Source organism: Ammodytes marinus (genome assembly GCF_949987685.1).
Source record: "Ammodytes marinus genome assembly, chromosome: 18".
Taxonomy (NCBI): Eukaryota; Metazoa; Chordata; class Actinopteri; order Uranoscopiformes; family Ammodytidae; genus Ammodytes; species Ammodytes marinus.
In genome coordinates, this window is record NC_137222.1 from 22,078,797 (window position 1) to 22,096,296 (window position 17,500).

General features: G+C 41.9%; 1 protein-coding gene across 4 annotated transcripts in view; it reads right to left on the reverse strand.

Moving 5' to 3' along the window:
• tcf4 (transcription factor 4) overlaps window positions 1-17,500 on the reverse strand; it is a 209,879-nt gene that overhangs the window by 25,140 nt on the left and 167,239 nt on the right. For 2 of the 4 annotated variants that reach the window (XM_080046963.1, XM_080046962.1), the window contains 6 exons: window positions 10,822-10,927; window positions 9,714-9,895; window positions 8,631-8,802; window positions 4,658-4,731; window positions 4,450-4,531; window positions 1,503-1,585 (listed from right to left, as the gene is read on the reverse strand). In XM_080046963.1, coding sequence (XP_079903089.1) covers window positions 1,503-1,585; window positions 4,450-4,531; window positions 4,658-4,731; window positions 8,631-8,802; window positions 9,714-9,895; window positions 10,822-10,927 — 699 coding nt within the window. The remainder of the gene's footprint in view (window positions 1-1,502; window positions 1,586-4,449; window positions 4,532-4,657; window positions 4,732-8,630; window positions 8,803-9,713; window positions 9,896-10,821; window positions 10,928-17,500) is intronic. The other 2 variants (XM_080046964.1, XM_080046965.1) reach the window with 1 other exon arrangement.

The window sequence follows — 17,500 nt, forward strand, 5'->3', positions numbered from 1 at the left end:
GATAAGAAGCATTTCTTTTTTCTGGTGTGTGAATACTGAATACGTTTTGTGAAGTACGTTGTGTGTGTGAATGTGTCTGACCACAAATTCCTCACGGGAAAAATAAAGTTCTTCGAAAAATGCATCTGACTAACAAGTATCGTATGTGTGTATCAATGCCTGAGTCTTCCTCTGAGCTCTGTTGTTGTCCAAACACTATTAAAAGACATCGGTGAGCCACATGTTGCACCGTCACTGCCATGAACACACACCGCAGTTTACTATGACTCAATCCCACACACACACCGTCCAGCTGCTGTGTATAATTGCCTCCAACGAAAAGTGTGTATTAATCCACGGCTGAAAATAGTCCCTAAAGAATGCACCGATTCCTCCTGTTTTGGAAATAATTCTTGGAAACTACAGTTGAAAAACAAACTGCAGATAGGAGAAAGAGGGAACACGGTTTGAGGTGAAATGATCCTTTAAAGAATGTAAACATAAAAGGCCTAAACCAGAAAGTGCTTATCACAGGAGAGCCCCACTCTAAACGGATGTAAGGACATCACAATGGACATTTACAGTATAGAAAAGACAACATCATTTGTAGGGCTGTAACGATATGCGTATCGAAACCGAAATCGCGATACATGGAGCCACAATCCTGTGTGAGAAGGCAGAATTGCTTTTTTTTTTAAAGATATTTTTTGGCATTTTTATGCTTTATTGATAGTGTAGAGACAGAGTTGAAATGGGGCAGAGAGGGGAGTGACATGCAGAGAACGATCGCGGGCTGGAATTGAACCCGGGTCTGCTGCTGGCCGAGGCCCATGGAGGGGACAACTTACCAACTGAGCTAAAAGGTGCCCCTATTTTATTTTATTTTTGAACTTAAATCAACCAATCAGGTTTGGTGAAGGAAGCTGTTACATGTTTATTTGTTTTCTAACTAGATTTTTCATTTACAGCACAGTTCAGTTATTTTTATTTTTCAACAGTATTATTCTGTTACAGAGAAGAGAGAGATGTTATATCTTTGGTTATTTATTTATTCATTTTGCTTATATTGTTCTTCGTGTTCAAATCTGTTCAGGTTATTTGTTATTAAATATTACATAAGTTAAATGTTATTATAAATGTTATTTAAATAAAATGCTTTTCAAATTAAAAAAAATTATTGTATGTAACGAATCGTGGGTGAAACATCGTGATACGAATGGAATCGTGAGTTGGTGTATCGTTTGTCAATCATGAATTGGAGCAATTTACCTCACAATGGGAACAAGGGATTAGTTATGCAACGCCCCAAAGGCCTGGTTTTGTTCCCATAGATCATTAGTTCTGAAAGGGACAATTCTCAGATCTGTATCACGCATATAAAGATTGGGAGCTACGATACATACCGTGGAAATATTTGACACTTAATGCTAATGGAAAATAACTTACAATACATATATGAACATACATTTAAGGCACATACACAATGTGATTATGTGTGTGTGTGTGTGTGTGTGTGTGCGTACCAGAGAGTGTAGCGGAGCCGGCTCATAGTTTGGCGATGATGCTCCCTGTCCACCGTTCCTCGACCAGACAGCTGAGCTGGCAGCTATAGGACAGAGGAGACAAGGGGACAGCATTAGGAGAGGAGATAAGGAACAAGTGGACAGACAACATATACCAGGGACATATGAGAAAGAGATCTAGGAGTTGGAATATTAATTCAGACTTCAAACTGACATCCCTTCATCATAATAACATATCTACTCTGACTGACTGCTGGCCTGTCCAGGATGTTAGCTCCGCGCCTCTCAGCCCAATGCATGCTGGGATAGGCCCTGTGTTTGTGGATTAAAAGCAAACACCTCCTCTCCTTTGTATACGAGGAAGAGAAAGAAAAGCTCTTGATGTACAGTGCCAAATAAACGCCAGACAAAACGTCTTGACACATGGTGTAAAGCACTCGGACATAATGAACGCAGAGATGAGGAAGAAAGAGGGTCACAAAAACAAAAACGGACTCATATCTCATAGCGGGGAAATGCTAATATCAGGGCTTTTGTTATTTTTTTGAAAAAAGGCCCAAGTGGTTTGATTTGCATGGAGCTCTCCACTGAATAAACAAGCTTTGTGCCTGTGCTTTTGTGTGTGCCCGTGGCTCTGAAGGGTCCTATCTGAAGCGACAGGTCTCATTAGCAGGTATAGACAGAAGAGACACACAGACACTTGTGTGAATTTACATTAATATGATGACAGGCTGCTGTACAAAGGCCCCCTCCACAGCGTTTCAGCTTCTGAAGTGAGACTAGCTTATATGTCTAGTTTTTTTCTTTCCCGAGTAGGTGTTCAAATTATTACTGTATTTTTAAAAGAAGAGAAATCACAGTAAAATCCTGTCTAAGCATTTGTTCATGCAGTCATTAAATTGAAAATAAAAAGGTGAGAGTACTTTAAAAAGAGCAGCAGCATGCATAGCATCCATACACAGCAAGCATGGACACTGCACAAGACAGTATCTTTAGGGTGCACCTCCTGATGTATAACACACTACATAGATTAAAGTCAACAATTTAACAGAAAAAGTTACCATTCATTGACATTGACAGAGCATTTTGTATGGGCTATAACGGTTATCTTCGTTCCTCTCAAATAAGCTGTAAAGAGTTATTTATAGCTTCCTTCTGCTGCTATCTATCTTATCTATCTATCTATCTATCTATCTATCTATCTATCTATCTATCTATCTATCTATCTATCTATCTATCTATCTATCTATCTATCTATCTATCTATCCTCTTTCTTCTTGATTTTTTCCTATTTTCCTCCCTTGTTTCCTATTCATCTTATCTCCTCTTATCTGCTGTTTTCTTCATTTGTTTCTCCTCCTCTTTTATACCACTTCACCAAACCCCTTCCTTGTGTACGTGTCGATTTTGTCCTGCTCTTCTCTTATCTTCCTTTCCTTTGGATCTAAACGCTCCCTATCCCTCCATCACACCTCCTCTCCTTTATTCCCTCTCCTTATCCCTCCATCACACCTCCTCTCCTTTATTCCCTCTCCTTATCCCTCCGTTCTTGTCCTCCTCCTCCTCTCTGCCCTCCACTCATCCCTCCCTTGTAACTCTGATCTCATCTCATTAGCTCCTGTTTTGCCTTCTTCTTTTCTTTCATTGTCTCTCCATTTTGTCTCGCAGCCCTTTTTTCTCTCTCTCTCTCTCTCTCTCTCTCTCTCTCTCTCTCTCTCTCTCTCTCCCCTCTCTCCTTTATTCATATTACATGCTCATTTCCATATGCTAATGAATGAATAATCACCTGGGTACGTACATTCATGTGCAAATACAAATATATGTATTAAAACCGCACGGCTAAATTATTCCCCGAGTCCAACATTGTCTTAAACACCCCCTTTGCAGAATTAGCCTCGGATATCAATTTGCATGTAGTTGTAGCCCTTAATAGGGCTTCATTTCTAATTTGTAAAAAAAAAAGTGGAGTAACTCTGACACAATGATAAACACCAATTATGGCGTATAGCAGGCAATATCCCAGGCAGCTATAATGATGAGGGGAAGGAGGAGGAGGAGGAGGAGAGAGGGAAGGAGAAGGGAGGAGAGGAGGGGGGTGGGGGGTTCTTGTTTGCAGAGCCGGTAGGTTTGTGAAACGATTTGTTTTAGAAGTGTTGCTCGTAATTAAAGCTATCAGTCACTAAGGCGCGGCACAGAAATATCAGACGGTGTGTGTGTGTGTGTGTGCGTGTGTGTGTGTGTCTGTGTGTGTAGCAGCGACAATTAAGAGACAAATGCGATACAACTATTATTAGGAAAAGTAATTTTTCACTTTAAGGAGCAGGGAGAGTTTAGAGAGGGAGGGGGGGTGTGAGGCGAGGATACCAAAGTATTATTAATGTGTTTTATGCTCTTGTTATACACCAAGAGAGATTGCATCTGAAACCTGCTTTAAGAAAGGTTGGAGTCAGCCATTCTGGAGAAACGCTTGTAGCTTGAATGTAAACAAAGGGCAAGTAAAGAAAAGGGGACCCACTGTATTTATAGCAACATGGCCGTTTACAGAGACTGGGGCTAATGTAATAACACTGGATTTGTTCTTCAGAGCATACACAGTATGGACAGGTAGAGGAGGATGGTGAGGAGGTATTCACTGATCTGGACAAAAAGTGATTGGGACAATGAGGCCTCTCCGGAAACCCTGACTCCACCTTTAAAGGTACAGTGTGTAGACTTTATTGGCATTCTACAGAACAGACTTTAGTATGAAATGGAATATATTATTTGTAAGTATGTTTTAATAAGTGTAAAATCGCCTGAAAATAAAATCTGTCTTCCTAAATGACTTTCTAGCAGTTCTAGTCAAGTTTCGGGTCATTTTTTTTTGCTCTGCTTTTCCCATCTGCATATTTAACATGATGTCATGTAGCAGGTGTGTTGTGATTGGATGTCAGGGGTCACATGTTACCTGTGAGGGAGGGCGGGGAGCCCACCGGCGTGGAGGGGTTGGACGAGTAGCTGTTGTTCGTGTGGTGGTCTGGAGAGTAAATCTAGAAAAATATCAAGACACAAACAAGTCAGAGAGAAGCGTGTATCAATTTTGCATTCATAAAATACCAAGCAAGTCTGTCACGCTTGTGTGTGCGCGTGTGAGTGTGTGTGTGTTCTGTACTTACGGATGCGAGTGCTTTCCCTAAGGCGTCTCCTGTCTGCTGAGAGCTGCTTGCTGCCGCGCTCTGTGCTCGGTTAGCTGTGACACACACACACACACACACACACACACACACACACACACACACACACACAGGGGAAGAAAAGAGGGACGTTACTTGTTTGAAAAAAAGGATGCTGTAAACTCATATTTTAATTATTGTGTCTCTTCGTACATCGAGAGTCCATCTGTTCCACACTCCAAACGGCAGCACACATATTCATTAACACTGATCCACCTTCAAAATAAAACGCTGTTACTGAGGCGGTGAATCTATTTGTCTTCTTTGCCCTTTTTATTCTTTGTTCCTTGTTCTTTTATTACACCGAACAAAATAAAACAAAGAGGAGAAGAAGTGGAAGCTCCCAATGTCATGTAATATGCATGTTAATGTACGACAGTAGGATAACTCAGTAATACAAAATGCTAATTATGTTTCTCCATATCGTCGCTGTTGCGCAAAAACCTTGTATGTAAAAAACGGCCATTTTTCAGGAAACAAAAACACACTGTATTTTTATTTTTACAATGAACTCTACATCGTCAATTCACAAGCTCTTTTTAATTCTGTTCATTGGTTCAAACTTTATAAAACCCACTATCTTATGATGAAAAATTTAAATGACAAAAAAACGAAGATACAAGGTTTCCGCCAGACAGCGATGATATGTTCCTTTAATATCTCTATCAATGTGCTTTCCGAGTTGAGCTAATTCTCGTGTCAAATGTACACCAAAGTGGAACACTATGTGAAAGCTGTGTGTGTGTGTTTGTGTGTGTGTGTGTGTGTGTGTGTGTGTGTGTGTGTGTGTTTGCGGATATCCGCGATGACATGAGTCCATATCTGTTATGAATGGTGGCGTGACCAGGCGCCTTTCCAAATGATGTGACAGAAATCAAAAGGCAGAATTCAAAAGGAAACCGACATTCAACAACTACATTTACTCACGTTTTAACTGCCTGACAGCATGTGCTCAGTGTGTGTGTGTGTGTGTGTGTGTGTGTGTGTGTGTGTGTGTGCGTGCGTTTGCAAAAGAAGTGAACTTCAATACAACTAAATCTGTTTCACACACTTAAAGAGCACCGAGGCCAGAGAGGAAGGAAGTGACCTCACAGGACCAGATGAGCGCCCACACACACACACACACACACACACACACACACACACACACACACACACACACACACACACACACACACACACACACACACTGAGGCAGAGAGACTCTGACATGCTCACAGCTCATCTCTCCTGATAGCAAATCCCAGATGGAAAGTTTACGCTCGCACACACAAGTTAGACAAGTGCACTCCACACACACACACACACACACACACACACACACACACACACACACACACACACACACACACATAGTACAGCAAAAACACATCCTTTCATGGCAATTGAATCCATTACAGAAATTGGCAGGACTGGACTTCTTTAAGCTGTTAGCGAGAGAGAGAGAGAGAGAGAGAGAGAGAGAGAGAGAGAGAGAGAGAGAGAGAGAGAGAGACAGAAAGACATGGACAGAGAAAGACTGAAAGAGAGAGAGTGAGAGAGAGAGATAGAGAGAGAGAGGGTCAGGAAGCAGCATATGTTTTGGGGTTAAAGCCTCATGTCTCACTCACGCCATACCACTGGCCTAGTAAACCATCCAAGGGATTACTGTAACAAAACACACACACACACACACACACACACACACACACACACACACACACACACACACACACACACACACACACACACACACACACGCACACGCACACACACACGTATCCTGACTTGATGCATAATTTAGAACATGTGTAGGAGAAAATCTTTTTCATAAATGAGAGCTTATGGCCGCAAAGGAGGAGGGCATTTAGAAGATGAAACTGATGTTCATGTGTCCATCGCTCCTCTTCAAAGAGAAAAACATCTAAGTCATTCTGCTGGTTTGTTGTTGTTTTACTTTTTATTTATTTATTTACTCCCCCCCCCACTTGCTCCAGGCTTATACTATCCACTTACCTCTGCCCTGCAGTTCCTTTGCTGTGTCCCAATTCTATATTCCATGTCAGCTGTATTATGTGTACGATATTATATGCTCGTCTGCATAGAGTTCTAAGTTTGCAGTTAGCATACAAGAAATCAATGCTCTTTAGCCTTTGGTTTTGTACCAACGTGACATGGTGCAATACGTGTACAGACACATACTGTATGGTGTAAAGCTTAAAGAAAAAGAAACATCTTAAAGTAGGATTATCTGGCGCAGGGACATGAGACATGACCCAAGCTGATTTTTTTTTTTTTTTAAGATATTTTTTTGGCATTTTTATGCTTTATTGATAGTGTAGAGACAGAGTTGAAATGGGGCAGAGAGGGGAGCGACATGCAGAGAACGACCGCGGGCTGGAATCGAACCCGGGTCCGCTGCTGGCCGAGGCCCATGGGGGGGGGGGGGGGGGGGACACGCCCTACCAACTGAGCTAAGGGCGCCCCCAAGCTGATTTATTTTTCTGGATTCTCTGACCCTGCCCATTTCATTTCTAAATCAAATCATTTGTACTAGACATCAACTGATAACACAACTCTATGTGTCTCTAATGTCAAGCTGACTTCTTTCCTTGAACATTCCAATACCCATTTATGTTTAATTTAATATAATGTACGGCAAGGAGCAGCGACATATTTTCCCATTTGTCAAACTGGTACCATACAACGTGAGTGAATAAGTGAATTATGCTGCTTTGAGGATTCTGTATGGAGATTTTTTTTTCATACTGAAATCCACTGGAACGGACATGAATCCAATCCATAGAGCACAGATGTTGTTCTCTGTGTGGACGACTCACTCTCTTGTTTACTATAAAATCAGAGTGAGGCAGAGAGCTGGCTGTTAACACACTGCTCCGTCGTGTTGGAGCGCTCATGTGTGCGCACAAACTCACACACACACACACACACACACACACACACACACACACACACACACACACACACACACACACACACACACACACACACACACACACACACACACACACACACACACACACACACACACACACACACCACACAGTGTACCATATGTTTATATTTAAACCACAGCCCCATGTCTTTTATTAAGATCGTCTTGTGTTTACACTCATCTGCCCTGGCTCGTGTGTGTGTGTGTGTGTGTGTGTGTGTGTGTGTGTGTGTGTGTGTGTGTGTGTGTGTGTGTGTGTGTGTGTGTGTGTGATATTCATGTGGAATGTTGAAGATGTCTTCCCATGAAAAGAAAAGTTGAACCTGTTTCTTATTGCTTTCCTATTTGTTCTTTGGGACTCAAGGCAAGGGGTCCCTGTGGTATTCTGTGTGTGTGTGTGTGTGTGTGTGTGTGTGTGTGTGTGTGTGTGTGTGTGTGTGTGTGCGTGCGTGCGTGTGTGGGATGTCGAAGGTTGAGCTGTTATGTTCCGTTTCACATAACCGGCCATCTCCCCTGACACTAAAGTTCAGATTTAAAGGTCACCTATTGTGCGAAATGCCCTTTTTCACGGGTTTCTAACATTAATATGGCTCCCCAGTGTGACTAGAACAGTCTTCGGAAAAACATCCCTCTCTCTATTTCTCCACCTCCACCTTTCTGAAACCTCTTTATAAACTGAGGAGAATGTGTCTGCCGCGTTCAGCTCATGCTATATTAACTTGTAGGTTTGATTTCATTTTCCAATCAGACTGGAAAACAAGTTCCTTCTTCTTCTGCGTGATCATTTGAGACGTCACAAGGGACTGGAGATGATTTTTCTTCTTCTTCAGTTAATTAAGGACTTGGGACTATAATGTCATCAGTTACATACCACAGACTGACTGAAAGATGCCATCCACAAGTGTGACCATTTCCGCAACTCCATTATGAATTCTTCCAAAAAAAAAGAAACACGGAACACAATACAGGTGCGTCTCTTACCCATAATGCTGTCTGTTCCGTTGGTGGAGGCGGTGCATGAGGCGGTGCTGTAGTGGTTGCCCCCTCCACCCCCTCCTCCTCCTCCTCCTCCCCCGCTCCCTCCCCCTCGGTGGAAGCTGGACATGGGGGGAAGGCTGGAGCTGAGGTCGGCAGACGAGTGAGACGGGTAGCTCTGTAGACAGGGCAAGACATGAGAGTTAGACAGTGTAAAGGGCAAAGATGATCAGCATGGAGCCTCTAAATACACAGAGCTTTAAAGTACATTTACTTTATGCATCATGTCATATAGAATTTCAGATAATATATATAATGTACTTTCACCCATTTCATTTTAATTGCTGCCACTCTTCACCACTGTGTAAATGTTTCAATTGTTTTTTTCTCTTCACCTGTTGTTGTGTATTTGATGTATTTGCATTGAATATTTTGTATGTATTGTTGTTTTTCCTTTGAATTTGTTTTGAACTCGACGTCATTGTAAATGAGGGTCACCCCTCAATTGGTCTCTCAATAAGGATAATAGGATCTCTCAGGATAAATAAAAGTTAAATTAAATTAAATACCTCTGACAGATTTATCAGAGGTTTGCAGCCTATAAATGACTACATATACAACACCTATGTGCTCTATGACTTGTATAGGGATGTGGGGGTGATTTGAAATGCTAATGCCTTACAGTAATTATCTACCACGGCTTCAGTTACTTGGCTATTTAATTAGTTTTTTATCAGTGTGGTTTGTAACGTCATTGGTGTGAAAAAACCCCCATCAACTTGTCAATGAATGGCTCCACTACCTGGTACTCTGTAAAACAAGGTCTCAGTTTAAGTTTCTATTAGACAACCCAAGTCTGAGTTACCTTGGTCTGTAGATATTATGATGTAAATAGCATATTTTGAATGCTAGGAGGACATGTTTTTTTTTTTATAAATGTGAACGCATAATAAGTACATTTCATTGGAATAATACTATTGAAAAACGTAGGTGCGGTTCAGTTCAGGTATGGAGTGTTGTGGAAAATCATTGACTTTGTTGTAGTAGTTCTTTATTGTTTTTTTCTATTAAACAGCAGTGTGTGCTTACACTTTGATTGACAGCTCTGCTCACCAGTCTGTCATGAGGGTGGATCCCGCAGTAGGAGGAGCTCTGTGTGGGGCCGTGGGCTGAGGTCCCGCCCCCTCCTCCCAGCATGCTGCTGTGGTAGCCGCCCTGCTGGCCCATGCTGCTACTGCTGCTGCTCCATGGGTCTCCACTGTGGTGACCGTCTGACAGAGAGACAGACAGAGACAGGTACATGTTAGGGGCTGTATGCTGCTTTGAGATCAGTTTTACCTGTCAAACTGGGTTGGGCAATATCCAATTTGGATCCCTTTCCCAAATTCTTCCCCAGTACACAGTTCTACCGTCTGCTAATACCCATTTATACTTCAACTGTAGATACGTATTCATTCTAGCTCCTCCCCTAACACTACAGTTAACGAGATTACCTTGACCTAATAACTTGTGAAGTTTTTCATGACGGTAATTAAAACAATACTGTTGCTGAATACCCGGGGATATGGTATTGCCGAAGTGTGGTAAACTGTATTACTATCCCAACCCTATGCCAAACTTCAATCTAAATCACTCAATGCAAGCACATGGAAATGTAGTAGTCTGACACTTTATGCCGTACCATGCAAACAAATAATGACGCTATATGTCCAAATAATGCCCTTGTTCTAATGGCTTGACAGGTGCATATTGTACATCAGTGCTGCAGGTATATGAAACTGCCGGCACGTGATGAACACCATAGTAACATATCCTCGCTAATTCAGTTCACTCTCACATTTTTAAAGCTGCAAAAAAACCACTCTAGGCCCCGGACACCTCTTTGCTTTGCACCAGCATGTGTTGTTGTTACAACACTATAATAAAATGTAGCACACAATTCTTTTGAAGGGATTTTGGAATGAGAACATCTTTCAGCTCCAGGACCTCAAGCTGTGTTGTGTGTCTGCGATCCAGTATCCACAACGAGCTCCAACATCCACTGCAGGCAATTTAGATGAGGGACAGACCTGTGTGTGTGTGTGTGTGTGTGTGTGTGTGTGTGTGTGTGTGTGTGTGTGTGTGTGTGTGTGTGTGTGTGTGTGTGTGTGTGTGTGTGTGTGTGTGTGTCTGAGTGTGTGTGTGTGAGTGTGTGTACCTGGCATGAAGAATGAGCTGGGGAAGCCAGAGCTGGGAGGTTTGGAGGAGGGATAGCCCGGTGAGTCTCTGTTGTAGTCGGCTGTACTGGCGGATGGAGCGTACACCTGAAACATAAGAAGAACAGACAGACAACGTCAGTCATAAAGCCACACTCCCATAAAAACACAACTTGTTCTCATCAAAAGTTCACAGCTGAACACAAGCTGACAAAAGACGTCTATGCTCAGCGGGAGTCAGACAGACAGGCAGGCTGTAACAGATGACACACAGACAGGAACATCAGCCCTGTCTTACACCTGACTGGGAGAGAACCCCGCCACAGCTCTCAACACTCTTTGATTTTACCTTGGCTATTTTTAAGATTAATACAAATTTAAAAAAAACTTTAAAAAGTTTGGTGAATATCAGTGTAGTGATATCATTTGGTATTACTTTTTAAAATATCCAAAATAAGATGGTAATTAACTGCAATTATATCAATATAATATTATAGTGATCTAAAATTATCATTTATCTCTATATTATTTGGTACAATTAGCAGATATTTACATAGTACATTTAATGTATAGTACATTTTTGCGTGTGTTTATGTTTTATTTGTACAAATTTGCTATTTCATCTCAAAGCTTTGTTAATTAGTCTCGACATTTGTTCATTTCCCAGTTTTTATACACTTTTAAAAACAAGGTGAAATGATTTTTTAATTTAAATTCACGATTAAAAATAACGAAAGTAAAATGTATACGTACTATACCATACAATACAATTCTAAACTATACTATATTACGATGGCAGCCACAGTGCCCACCATTTTTATTACCACAGGTCCCCACAAACACAACAGCACATTCTACTGTGGTTTGATGTACAGACTTAAAGATGCACAACACAGCGACTCACAGAGGAGCAGTGGTCATGCAGCAGACATGCAGTAAAACGTGAGACTGCAAGCAGAAAGCAGCAGCCTGTCATCACTCAAAACAGGTGACGCAGCCGCTGCATGAGAACACAATGCCTGTGTTTGGTCATGCCTTTTCGACTGGGGGTCCCCACAGCATGCCTTTCTCTGTGTGCGTGTGTGTGTGTGTGTGTGTGTGTGTGTGTGTGTGTTTGTGTGTCCTGTGTGTGTGTTTGTGTGTGCCTGTGTGTGTGTGTGTGTGTGTGTGTGTGTGTGTGCGCGTGTGTGTGTGTGTGTCCTGTGTGTGTGTGTGCCTGTGTTTGTGTGTTCCTGTGTGTGTGTGTGTGTGCATAGCGTGCGAACACTCAGCCATGACGCTGGCTTGGCGCTGCATGACGCAAACCCTGGAACAGCTGTTGAAAGTGCTCTCCCTCTCTTCTCTCTCTCCCCTATCTCCCCCCACCACTGATTCACATCAAAATGAAAGAAAGAAAAAAACCCTTCTCCATAGCTATACACCTAATCTACCTCTCCATCCCCTTAAAAAAAGAGACAGGGGTTGCATTGTTAACTTTTAAGAGCAATTTGCATATGGATGGAACACAGATGTGGGTTAAGCAAAGTCTGATGATAAAATGTAAGTCAAGAAGAAACAAAAGAAAAAGATGAAAAAAAAAACCTTGGAGGCATTTTATATATATATAAATAAATATATATATATATAAGTAACATCATCTCACTTCCCACACTCCACTGAGAGAAATTATTAAAAACAGAGAAACAGACTAGAACAGTTTACGGGGGCCACAAACGAAAACCTCCTGCACTTTTTTTCTTTCAGATCACAACAAAAAAAAAAAAGCTCGCCGAAAAGCTTTTAACTTTGACTTCTAAAAAGGGGGAAACTGGCACTGATCCACTTTGCATTGTTGTCCTGTATGATGTCAAAAGGTATAAAGATCATCTGACTGTATAGAGAATGTCACGAGGCATTTGAGAGAGACGTGGCTGTGTTCAGTTTTCCACGTTGGGCATGTGTTCTCTCTTTTCCCCTGATGTCCTCCTAAGCCCCCCGAGCGCTCCACTAATGCAACATACGCACCCTCTGGCTCTAGGCAGAGGAAGGAGGGATTAACGGAGGACGAGAATATAACACACTTTCATCAGCCTGGTGAAAAGCGAGGGACCCCACGATGATGCCTTTAGGAAGGATTGGGGATTCCACCCCATGATTTCAAGGGAAGACAACACGACAGAAGGGAGAGCACTATTAGAATGCAGCCACATCAATATACACTGTATATTGTGTGCATTTAACCAACATTTTAACACATTTTATTTCAAACTACAGACAACATCCCAGCAAGGTGTGATGAGATATACTGTATAGACATGTATTCTGTATATGTTTCACTGTTGACCACACCAGGCTGTGACATATAGCATCTGAATGAGTTGGAGCTGCACAGGTTGTGGACGGAGCATTAAAGGGGCACTATGGAACTTTCAGATTATTTTTTTTTTCTTTTTAAGATTTTTTTTTTGGGCCTTTTTTAAGCTTTATTGGATAATACAGAATTGAAATGGGGAGAGAGAGAGAGTGGGGATGACATGCAGTAAAGGTCCACGGGTCGGATTTGAACCTGCGACCACTGCAACGCAGGCCGGAGCCAATATGGTACGCGCTCTATCCACTACACCACCGGAGACATGACATGTTATGTGTCAGTTAGACACACCAAGAACATTGGTAGAAGGTTCTCTTGGTTGTGGCCTCCAAGGACCTTATACCTACTGACCTGATACATCATCAATGACACCTACAGACAGTTTTCAGCACCGATGCAATTAAGGCTGCGTTCCAATCCCCATACTTTCTGCTATTTAGTATGGTAAAAAGAAAAGATTTATGATGTCCAAATTCTTGTGGTCAGATTTAGTATGCTTAAAAATACCAGGATGTCTAGTACATCCGTCCGAGATTTTTAGTGATAAAAAACAGCATGCTATTTTCGCGATTCTGACCCCAAATTCCAGTTTGCCACACAAGTGACGTCACATCGACGGAGCCTCCATATGAATACAACCTGGGAGGCATAAAACGGATATAAAATGCATGCTAACTAGATTCTTTTTATGCTCAGCTGTAGTATGTAGAAGCATGAGATTTAGAACACAGGGAAAGTGTGTGTAGAGGAAGGGTGTGGAGGTCTGGTGGGTGGATGAGTAACCAGTCCTGTACCATGATCGCTCCATAACTTTCTCAAAGGGTTTTAGTTGTCACATATACCTTTTAATGGGACCTTAGATTTGAGCTGACTTGATGTCAAACATGATGGATTGCTCAAGTACATTTCAACTAGAATAAACCAATAGCTGCCTGCAATGGTCAAAACATCCACAATGATAGTCCAAATATTCAGTCAGTTCAGTGTCAGGGTGTTTTTTCTTTTTTTGTTGCCAGTGTGAAATGAAGGCATCAAAGCCTGTCTCTAATGTGTTTAAGAAATAATTCAGAAAAGACGCAGCTGGCAGGGAACACTGGGAACTGTGGGAAGGAAACGCAGAGGTCAGGAAGCAACCACACATGTACACACACACACACACACACACACACACACACACACACACACACACACACACACACATACACACACACACACACACACTCTTGTAGACACTCAAACTTAAATATACAGATGTAAGGTGCTAAGAGACGCTTATCACTCATAGAGGGAAGCAGTACCTTCCCGCAAAGCCCCTTGGAAGGGTCATAATCCAAATCCTCCAGCTTCCGCACTCACACACACACACACACACACACACACACACACACACACACACACACACACACACACACACACACACACACACACACACACACACACACACACACACACACACACACACACACACACACACACACACACACACACACACTCACACACACACACACACACACACAGTGTCTGTAGATGTCATTAGAGCTAAACTAAAATCCCCTCAAACTTCCTCCTCCTCCTCTTCCCCTCTGAGAACTGACTTAGTGCCCTGATGATAAAACCACATTTATTGACCCAAAGCCTGTTCAGGAAAATGCACACACACACACACACACACACACACACACACACACACACACACACACACATACTGTACATACATATATACGCACACACACACACTCGCATGCTTGTGTCGTTCCTGTTGAAAATCTTTAGATTTATGTCTCACGTCACGCTGACATTTTTTCCCATTGAATGGGTTGTTACCCTGGTGACGAAAGGCAGTGATTTGTGTGTGTAGTCGTCTATGTGTGCGTGTATTTACGTAAGAACGTCTGTGCGCGCGTGTTTGTGCGTGTGCGTTACAGACAGACAGGAACAGGTGCAAAGTGTGTTCAAGTCTGAGGAATGCAGAGAGACACAATAACAACCTCACTTCCTGCAGTCTGTGTTACACACACACACACACACACACACACACACACACACACACACACACACACACACACACACACACACAGCAGGATCAGTATTCCCACAGTTAGCGAGTTGACCCTGAGCCAATCAGGGAAAGCCTTAACAGCATTGTCATTTCACTGACAACTGGCTAACACCAAACCAGAGAAAAAACAAAGTGAACCACGATGTTAACGAGTCTATCAATAACCTTCATGCTTGGCTATATTTCCATTACACGACTCGGTTGGGTAAATTCGATTAAAATAAACTTTGTTCACCAACTTATGTCAAACATTTACTGTGTGAGGATAATCACTGTTGAGTGGGTTGAACAATATTAGGATATTCTGCAGCAATAGAAACCAACGCGAAAACCAGTCAATCCAGGTGTGCAAAATGATTTCCATGCCAAATATATGATATAATGAACTACAGGCCCAACCACATCTCTGTGCCACAATACAGTCAGAATGGAAACCAATGTCACCAGTTGTGGAAAAAATGTGTGACCTGTACCAGAAACAGAAATTCTGAATCTGTTATGTTCAGTGTTGACTTGAACCTGGTTCTAGTTTTGATACTAAATCATTCCGCTTAGCAAACTATGAAATGCATTGGGACATCTGGGTATTCTGGCATACTGCTTTTGAGATGCATGTATAGGGAAGTATTGGGACGTATTTTGGGACACATCCTAATTCCTTTTCTGGCATACTAAACGGAAGCCAGTGAGAACCAGTTCTGTACAAGAGCAAAATGGGAAAAAAAAAGAAAAAAAGTCAAGCCATTTTTGAACAGAAATCATTACAAATCGTTCTATACAAGTAGTTCTTGTGTTACAACAAGAACGTAATAGAAGAACCCAGCGGAACCAATTTCCCTGCATAGAACCATAACCCAAACCAGCTCACTATAAAGGCCTGTGTAAGACTCCAGCAGGCAGGAGCTGGTTGTGTAAGCTCCCGCTGCGTACTGATGTTTGACGGATCCCAGGAATCCTCACACACAACGCGAGACATCACATGTTCCATCAAAGCATGGCTCTGCTGCTGCCTCACCCCCGGCAACAAGACGGAGAAAATAAAGACACATTCCACTGAAAACTGATTCCTCATGGAGCTAGCTATACACATACGCAAGCAAGCACACGCACACACACACACACACACACACACACACACACACACACACACACACACACACACACACACACACACACACACACACACACACACACACACACACACACACACACACACACACACACACACACACACACACACACACACACACACACACACACACACACACACACACACACACACACACACAATATATTGAGGGCAAACAGCACTTCAACTGACTGACCTGAACACAACAGAAACAGCCACTGAACTTTGATTAGGGCAAGACAATAAGGTAGAACGTTTTCTTAGATAAAGTTGTATTTACAAATGAATGATAGATTAGTTCATCAGTTCATCATTAGTATTTTCAGTATAAAATATGTAATATGACATATTGATATGCAACACAAGCACATCTTTAAACTGCTTATTGAGTCTGATGGGCAGACACCAAAACTCAAGAGGCTAAGGTTTTACACTATGTATAGGAATCAGGAAGAAGCAGCAAACCATTACCTCAGAGAAACTACAATCTAATTAAAGGTGCAGTGTGTAATATCTGAATATTTAGTGCCATCTAGTGGTGATATTCCAGATTGCATCGCTCCGTTGGTAACCACTCCCATTCGTATAATCACAGAAGCTACGATGTCCTTCAAGGACAAGTAGCTAGTTACTAAAGATGGCATCATCCACCACTGCCTCAAGTCTTTCCACAATATCAAGTGATGAGGTGAAGATGTATTTAGTTATTTATTCTATAGTACTTATGCTTTATCTTCTAGCCGGGTGCATTTCCCCAGGACGCCCACTATAGAAACATGTAGGGCCGTTAAGTTTGTCCATTCTGTCCTATTGTAGAGACATGGTGGTGAAACATGGTGTGCCCTGCTTCTATGTACTGTAGATATACATTCTCCTTCTAAGTTCATACAAGAAACAACAGCTTTTATCTTCAAGCGATTGTACACTAATTAAAACATACTTGTGAATATTATATTCCATTTCTACCAAAGTCTTTTCCGGAAGAAAAAAAATGCCAATACATTGTACACACTGCACCTTTAAATGAATGTATAATACAGTAGGATACAATGAGTGAGAAAAGAAAAACGGGGCGATAAAACTAAAAAAAGGACTCAACAAGTATACACGGAAAACAAGCAGAAGAAGTGATTTCCTCTGTAA